This window comes from Physeter macrocephalus, chromosome 10 (genome assembly GCF_002837175.3).
Source record: "Physeter macrocephalus isolate SW-GA chromosome 10, ASM283717v5, whole genome shotgun sequence".
Taxonomy (NCBI): Eukaryota; Metazoa; Chordata; class Mammalia; order Artiodactyla; family Physeteridae; genus Physeter; species Physeter macrocephalus.
Genome location: NC_041223.1, coordinates 465,812 through 475,034, shown reverse-complemented (window position 1 = coordinate 475,034; position 9,223 = coordinate 465,812). Strand labels below are relative to the sequence as shown.

General features: G+C 46.4%; 1 protein-coding gene across 1 annotated transcript in view; it reads right to left on the bottom strand.

The window, feature by feature from the left end:
* Positions 1–8,328: 8,328 nt before the first annotated feature.
* Positions 8,329–9,223, bottom strand: part of WDR27 (WD repeat domain 27) — an 83,199-nt gene continuing 82,304 nt past the window's right edge. Inside the window, 1 exon segment of the mRNA XM_055087667.1 lies at positions 8,329–8,644. Coding sequence (XP_054943642.1) covers positions 8,528–8,644 — 117 coding nt within the window. The 3' untranslated portion in view covers positions 8,329–8,527.

The window sequence follows — 9,223 nt, the reverse complement described above, 5'->3', positions numbered from 1 at the left end:
TCAGTTTGGAGAACTCAGAACGAACATACCAGCCATGGTTTGGGCTTGACCATAAACGTGTGCGTTAACACTAAGTGTGAGAATTCAAACTGAGGACTCGACTCCAATGACAGAAGAATACTTAATATGCTTGCTTGGTTTTATTGAAACTTTTTTAAAAAGGCACACAGTGGCCTGGGCGGAGCAGCCCCTCAGACAAAGCGAGAACCGGGGGGGACTGGGCACGGCTGGGGCTGGGGCTCCATGTGGGCCTCTGCTCTGACCCCGCGGTCACCTGGGGCGTCTGGAAGTGAATCAGGGCACGTCAGGCTGTGGCACTGCTCCTTGGGGGGCTGCGGATTCCTGGCATCGGTGGGAAAGGACCAGGGATGCGACAGCCCTGGCGTGGGTGGACTGCTGTGCACGTTTCAGGACTGTCCCCTGAGGAACCGACTGAATGCATTTTCCTACGAAAACAAGAAATCCAGGCACAAGGGGCTACAGCGTAAGGCACCCTGACAAGACTGTTTGGATGGGAGGGGACAGGGCGCGTTTCTATTTTGGTACCAAAAGCATTTAAACTTTAGGAGTAATGAAATAGGAATAAGGAAATTCCGAATAAGGAGATGTGTTAGGTTCTCCAGAGAAACAGAACCAACAGGACAGATATAGACTCATTCCATACGAGGAGGTTTATTCTAGAACTGGCTCACGTGGTTATGGAGGCTGAGAAGTCCTAGGATCCACTGTCTGCAGGCTGGAGACCCAGGGGAGCTGGTGGTGTCATTCAGTCCAGGGTGGAGGCCTGAGGACCAGGAGCGCTGAGGGTTCAAGGCGGCAGAAGGTGGACGCCCAGCTCCAGCGGAGAGGGGAATTCACCCTTCCTTCACCTTTTTGTTCTCTCCAGGCCCTCAGTAGTCTGGGTGAGGCCCCCCACCCACAGTGGGAAGGGCAGTCTTTACTCGGTTCACCAGCTCAAATGCTCATCTCTCCTGGAGACACCCTCCCAGACACACCCAGAAATGACGCTCTACCAGCCGTCTGGCACCCCTCACCAGGCGTCGACACATAAAACTAATTATCACGGGAGATGTCCTTAAGTTCTTCCTAAATAGTTTTATTTCTATGGCGACTTCTAGGTTAAAATGGAACCAGGCTCAGGGCTTCCCTGGTGGCGCAGTGGTTAAGAATCCACCTGCCAATGCAGGGGACATGGGTTCGAGCCCAGGTCCGGGAAGACCCCACATTCCGCGGAGCAACTAAGCCCGTGCACCACAACTACTGAGCCTACGCTCTAGAGCCCACGAGCCACAACTACTGAGCCCGCGAGCCACAACTACTGAAGCCCACGTGCCTAGAGCCCGCGCTCTGCAACAAGAGACGCCACTGCAATGAGAAGCCCACGTACCGCAACAAAGAGTAGCCCCTGCTCCCTGCAACTAGAGAAAGCCTGCGTGCAGCAACAAAGACCCAACACAGCCAAAATAAAATAAACAAATTTTTTAAAAAATAAAATAAAATGGAACCAATCTCAGAATCCCAAATGGCGCCTCCCTAAGAGTCTCCAACCAAAAAATAAATAAATAAAAGATGAAAATTATAACATCACAAACAAGCACCAGCCACAAACATTCGACTGCAAAAATCTGGAAGGTATTTTCCTGTAACCACAAGACTAAAGGAGATGGATTGAGAAACAAAGTTTGGCCTCCACACGTGCCACCCTCTGAAACAATGCAGTTGCCCTGGGCAGGAGGAGACCTTAAGAAGCCCCCGCCCGTGAGCTGCCTGGCTGGCCCTGGCTCAGCAACGTCAGGACACACTTAGGACCTTCTCCCGATCAGCACCTCTTTTTCTATGTCAGTTTGAGGCTGCAACTCCAACGATAAACTGGGTAACTTGAAAAAGAGAAGACAAAGCAGTGGGCCAGTCTATTCCAGGAGACGTCAACATACAAATTATGGGGGAGGGGTGCACAGAACAAGACAGCCACGCACAGATGAAAATGCAAATGCACCTAAACCCGCTGAAATCAGCAACGACTGAAGCTGGGCAATAAATGATGTCACGGACACCGTCGTGGGAAACCCATTCTCATGATGCTGAGGAAGAGAACAGAGGACTTGATCATTTTCTCTCCCAGGAAAATAAAACCAAGCTGGTTACTTTTCAATAATGCATATTCCTGAGTAGAAACAAAAAGAGATGAATGATTTCACAATTCCTTATGAATTAACGCATCTTCGCACTAGCTGACGGGGCCTGAAGGGTTTTCTTTCCTATGTATTCTTTCTTGTTTCATCTAAGATTTCAAGTCTTATTAAGAAGAGGAGGAGCTTCCCTGGCGGTCCAGTAGTTAAGACTCTGCGCTTCCACTGCTGAGGGAATGGGCTCGATCTCTGGTCGGGGAACTAAGGTCCCGCATGCTGTGTGGTGCAGCCGAAAGAAAAAAGAAGTGGAACTGAGAGAAAACATAGAGTTCTCTCATGTCAGTTCCCACGTACGTAAGCGTTTCTGTGGGGGATGTGGCACTGCATCTTGGTGTAAAGGCAGAGTGGCGGCCCCGGCGGCTCTGGGGCTGTGATTCTGGCACAGTGACATGCCTTCCCAGGAGCAGAACCCTCCGTTCATTCCGTGTGGCCCTCTTTCACCCACACAGCACGCAGTGAATCGCAACCCCACAAAGGAAATATCACTGCCAGAACGACCAGCAATGCAAACCAGGGTGGTGCTGCGACGCCACGGCAACGTGAGTTTTTGACGTGCCGGGAGGGCTTCATACAGAAGAAGATGATGTGTGTTCATTTTCATTTTCTTAAGTTATCATCCAATCTAGTAAAGGTTTACATTTTAAAACCTAGTTTCCTTAAGTGTTTAACTTAATATCTTATTTATTATATTTACAAATCTAGCAGATTTTAACAATCACATGCAAAGTGGCCTTCAGTTTATGTTGAATCTACTCGTGATGAACAGATTAAAATCCCTTAGGCAATGATTTAATATAATTTAAATTGCTTTAAAACTGTCAAGATTCATTTCAAATTAAGATATTACACTTTCTTGCATACTCTAAATGACAAAACTACAAAACCAAAATGCTCCCAAGTTCTTAATTCTCACAAATCTAAAAAACTAAACCGTGTAAGTATGGTGACTCTCAAGCCCTCCTAAAAATGAAAATGCTGCTCACAAACTTAGCGAAATTTTCTTATTTTTCTCAATTAAAAAGTCATGAGTCTAAGGCCAGCTCACACCTCAGATTAGAATCAGATATTTTAACATATCAAAGTCCTTAAAACATTTACAAAAACCTTAAATACCACTTATCCTCAGATTATTCCTAAATTTATGAAAATCTATTAATAGTGTGGGTTGGAAGTACTTATCTCTACATTTAATTCTGAGCACTAAGGAAACACTTTGTGATCTGAAGGAAGTTGGGGCCTCATTCTGCGGGAGCCAGGCCACGTGCAGACCTGCAGGCGAGCCCTCTTCCTCGCCGCGATGACGGCGGGGGTCCTCACGCCCACGCCCTGGAGGGCTCTGTAAGTCTGAGGCCCAGGGCCGGACTGTCCCTGACTCTCCTGCCCTGTGTGCAGGCAGCTTACTTGCCCCTCACCTTCGGTGGCCTTTGCTGCATTCAGCCTTCCCGAGGCGTGCTGCTGTCTCCCGTACTGCCGAGAACAGCTTCGAGGGATCTCACGCTCACGCGCGTAACTCTTCGCGACCCCCTCAACTTGACCACGTGCGTGAACGCTGCTTCCCTCTGAGCTACTTTTCTGGTCCTTGTGGTCACAACGCACGCGGATCCAGCTCGACTCTCCCGCCTTCTCCTGATTCCGCGATCAAAGTCACAGGCACGAGGAACCCCCAGGCAGCTTTCCCGGAGAATTCGGGGACGAGCACAGCCTTCCAGAAAAGTCAACGAGTGAGGACCAGGTAGCGAAAAACTGAACTTTGAACCAGGACAAACCCAAGGACTAAGACAGAAGCAAAACGCAAGACATTTCAGCACAAATGAGTAATCTAGACCACACGACCCAGAGAGAAGGCAGCACTTAGAAACGGGGCGTTTTTCTCACCACTTTGCAAGGAGACAAGAAAACCCAGTGTGCCTGGTGCCTCCGGGTCTGGAAACACTTTTAGTAAATCATCTATGCTCTTCGCGGAACGCAGGTGTACTCGTTCTCAGCTAATCCTGTGTGTTGTCTTTAAAAAGTAGGAAGTCTGTCTGCCTGTGGAGGGAGACCAGGACCAGGAGCCCTGCCCACGAGGCAGCGGTGGGAACAGGACAGCCAGGCAGCAGGCGTCTCCAGGAAGCCCCCCAGCCTGCCCTTGGCCGCTCGAGACCATCACGAGGGCAGCTCCCGTGCATTCTGGGCACTTAGAGGGGACTCACAGAGCCAAACGGACAAAACCATCATAAATATCACAAACTTTAAATTTAATTCCATTTTAAAATGCCATCATTTCATTAATTATTTTATAATTGACATGTACAGACTTTTTCCCCATATAGACTTAGGTTCTCTTGCCTTGGAAGAGCGAAACCGTAACTCTCAAAGTAACATGGCCCAATTAAAACAGGCGGATTTAAATCTCATCCTCATATTCTTTAGTAAATAAAATTTTTGAAAGAGAAAACAAGGTAATAAAAAGCAAAACCAAATCTGGAAAAAGCGTTGACTCTAATACAAAGGACAAAGTGTCAATTTTAAATTAAAAGCTAGAACAATCAGTAAGCAAAACTTTGGGTCCAAAAGATAAAGATATGAAGGATACAACAAGCAATTTAAAAATGAAAAGAAAACAACTCAGATACTCAACAGCACATGAGATAATGCATGTTCTCCCTAATAGTCAAAGAAAGGCAAATCAAAATAATAGGATACTATCTCTTGATAATGAATTTAACAAGATAATGAAGGTATTAATAATCGAAGCTGGTAAGGAAACAAAAAACTCTTCGAGAAATATTTGTCTATATTTATCAGAATCCTTTCAAAGTTTCGCTGTTTTACTCAGCACTACTACTCCTAATCATCTTGAGAAGATAAATCTAGATACAGAAACCCCTGTATACTCAAATATGTACATCAGAATATTACTTACAACACCGAAAACAACTTAAATGTCCACTATAAGAAGATAGTGAAGTATCACTTTCTTAAAGCGAAATAATCTTTCAAATTTCCAGTTCTTTACTTTCCCCTCTCTTTCCCCGGGTACTGCCAGGCTGCAGGGGAAGGACAGCCGTCCCAGCGTCAGGCGCACGTCCCATAACTACTCCTGGTTCTTCCCCCGCCAGGTACTAAACCACGCCGTGCTCTGGACTCCACCTACATCTTGTCTCTTTGCATAAATTATTTGAGGTCTCCCATGTTTCTCCTCTGTGCTCTAGGGTAACATTAGTGACATGGTTAAATGCAACCCAGTAACGCTGGAAAGACCAAAGCAGAATTTTCAATAATAAACCCCACATGATACAGAAATGGAAAACCGAAAATAAACACCTACTAAAGACCCTAAATATCCACTGTCAGTAAGAAAGGGCTTTCAAATCATCTTTCATTAATGCCGTCATTTCATTATTTTATCACTGACATCAGATGAAATTGGTGATGGTGATATTAATGTAAGATAAATTTGATGGCATAAGGCAAAGGTATATTTGTGACTCTGTTATACCTGCCAACAAATTTCATGCACTTCTGTGCTCGTGTGGCGCGGCTTTCCTCCGTGGCTCACCTACAAGTTCCCTGACCTTCCTTCCTGCACTTCTCACGGGTCAGCAGCCCCGCCCCAGACCACACTCTCACCCAGGGCACTCGTCCCTCTACGTCATGCTCCTCTGTCTTCTTCTGATCTCTGGTTTCTATGCCATGCATCTTTTGTGCCAGAAATCACAGCCTTGCTTGGCTATCACCTCAGCCAGGACAGATTAACTATGAACTTATTCCCACCTCAACAGTGAAGTATCTAAACGCACATATCTTAAGACGAATACACCAATGGCCTCCGCATGTCCAATAAGCCCAAAGCTGACTACCGCCCTCCGGAGCCACACCGGGCCCACGTGGCACAGCTGCGTTTCCCGGCAGGACCGCGGCAGCATCCTAACAGCCTCTCGGGTCCCAGCCGCCGTGTGGAGGCCCTGCTCCTCCTGAGCTGGTAGGATTCCCGCTTCCCTTCCAGAGCCCGTCTCTTAGCCGCGTGCATTGCTAATAATAACTCCATTAGTACAAGTACAATCTTCTTCCAAAAGACTCACGAGTCTTACTTTGACAATTGAGCAATGTCAACGATGAAAAACACTACTTTTGAACCATATCGAGCAACTTAGTCTGAGGGGCTCAAATCTTTAATTTTTGAAAGGGGATAATATCTCTCTCAATTAAAATTTATTAAAAAAGAAAACACTAGCCATGGGATCTGTCTCCTGCTTTCCCCAAAGTTATGCTATGTCCCTGGAATAAAGTCAGCACCAAGCCAGCCACTTTGAATCAGCTCCTGAACAAGTCCCGGGAGCTCCACGCCGCCTCCTGACTGAGATGCAGGAGCTAATGCCCACCTGGCCGACTCTCCTGGACACAGCTGATTCGCACGGGGTCTGCAATTTCCAGCGCCCCAGCAGGCGTGCGGGGCTGGCGGGTTCCTCTCTCCACAGTCCAGCAAGAACAACCTTGGGCAGGGCTGGGCTCCACCAGCCACCGGGAAGCGGCCAGCGCTGAGCACACGACCAGGAAGAAGGGGCTTGGAGGATTGTGGCTTAGAACTACACACATGGATTCAAATCCAGGGAAGTCACCTGAAATTCATGAGATGAAAACTAACAATAAAGAAAATAAGGAAGGGGATGGAGGGGGGAGGGCAGCCATTTTAGCTGTAGCATTAAATCTGCAAGATTCAGAGGAATTCGAGCCACGTACCTATCCCACTAGTCTGTCACGTGTAACTTTTCCCCGTGGTCGTACACCTATGGTATTACTTGCTTTGTCTCTTGGGGAGAGGGGAACATTTATAAGGTGCCTACCACAAAGCCAGCCCTTGCATGTTTTCACCCTCCTGCCCCTACTAGGAGGTAAGTATCACCACCCAAGACGCAGACGCCTCAGCCGTGGAAGGTTGAGGCCCCTCTCCGTTGGTCAGGAAACGGACCAAGCCACCCTCTATGCCTAAACATGCATTTTAAATGTTAACAGGCCTGGATTAGAAGTCAGAGCGGTCTTTTTCTACAAGTAGAAATTTCAAATTATCGTTTGATGGACCATTTAGTGTATGTTTTAAAACCAAAGCTTGAGTCCAGTATTTCGTTCTATGGACACAATTTTAAACATCAGTGTGCGGTGCACCAGAGATTCAATAACACAGAAGAACACTCCGTACTGAAAAGGAAGCACGAGGATTCTAAGGTTCACCCGGATCTCGGAAAACTGTCAGGGAACGGAGAGTGTGTCTCTTAAACCAGATAAATACGGTACGAAGAGACAAAGCCCGTTAAACACACCTTGAGGCCATTACCGAAGAAGTGTTGCTACTTCACTTTTCTGATCATCGCGCTCAGACAAAACACAGGGCTTTGGAACGATGAGGCTTTTTGTTAGAAACTTCTATTACAACGACATTTAGCACTGCATTATTTTATCATCGTTCCTCCAATTTAATGGCAGTTCTACAAAAACAAGTGTGGTAGAGAGTATGAACGTTTGGAAACCTTCCTTCAGGCTCTGTGTGGCCTCGTGGTTTCCTGAGATGCTGAACAAGAATGTCGGCTTCTCCAACTGCCGGCTCTTGGGTGGCCCCTCGTCAGGAGCCGGCGTCCCTGAGAAGCGCCCGGTCCTCCTTCCTCCCGTTCTTTCTCATACACGTAGGTCACATTTGCTTCTTTTATTCATGAAAATAATCTCGATGGCACTAGAGACCTACACAACGTTTTCTAATTGAAAATTTTCAAGTATTCAAAAAAGTTCCTCTGTGCAGTTATGCTAAAGGGTGTTTAGAGGCCAACATGGAATTTTCAGTGTTCCAGCTGTCAATCACCACACCCAGCCCCCTGCCACACACCTTACCTGCCTCCTAGCCTAGCTCTTATCTTCTGGCTCTGTCACTCATGACCGCTCCTCAGTATTACTGGCTGTGCTACTGAAAGGCTTCAAAAAGGAATCCAACAATGTCAAAAACCACACTAAAAATTTAAAATAGGTAATTGCAACGCATACTATGAATTAAGAAAAGCTGGTACACTCCAGTATATGTAGCACAACCTCATTCGGGGGATGAGTGAAGCATAATCAAGTGTACATCCCAGTATTGTTTATAAGAGGATAGAAAAATTTAAACCTAAGTACCCATCAGCAGAGGATGCAAAGGTCAAATTAGGGTTAATGATGGATGGGGTACAAAGAAGACTTCAGGCGACAGCGATGGAAGCTCTATAGTCAAGGACACAAGCTTCATTTATTCATTTTTCCAAAATTCAATACAAATGGAAGGTAAACTACGTTGCCAGGCACCATAACACGCCCTGGACCGCAGCAATCCAGTGTCAGGGAAAGGAAGCAGGTACGGAAAACAGCATCGACGGTACAGCTCCACGTGGTACACACGCACACTCGCGTGCGCAGTCACACGGCAGTGGCGCTCTCGGAATCAAAGCTTCAAACTTAAAGGGACAAAATGAAATCAATATTCCCAAATACTCAAGTTTCATTAATATTTATCAGTGCTTACATCTTTTACCAAAAAATCCCCCTCTGCATTTTAATACAAGATCATTCACTTTTCTGGGTTGATTTGCAGTTGATGCTACTTTCTCTTAATCCTTTCTCCTAAATAAGATTCTTTAAATTTTGTGGTCCTCCTTCTTCATCTAAATCCTTTTCACAAGAATTTCAAAATCATTTCCTTACTTGCAGTGTACTTGCTTTCTTCCTTCAATGTTCCTGTCCATGGATATCTCATTATTTTTTTATATTTCAGTTAGAGCAAATGTCCATCGGCACCGAATGACAAACACTTTCACCGTAAAAGAAAACACCCTCGATTTCGCTTTCTCCCCAGTAAAGGTCTATTTCCTAAGTTCATCTCCCTGCACTCGATGAAAGCGCGCATGTAATCTTAAACATTACAAAATACAGGCTGATACGGCTTCCCTGGTGGTGCAGTGGTTGAGAGTCCGCCTGCCGATGCAGGGGACACGGGTTCGTGCCCCGGTCCGGGAAGACCCCACATGCCGGGGAGC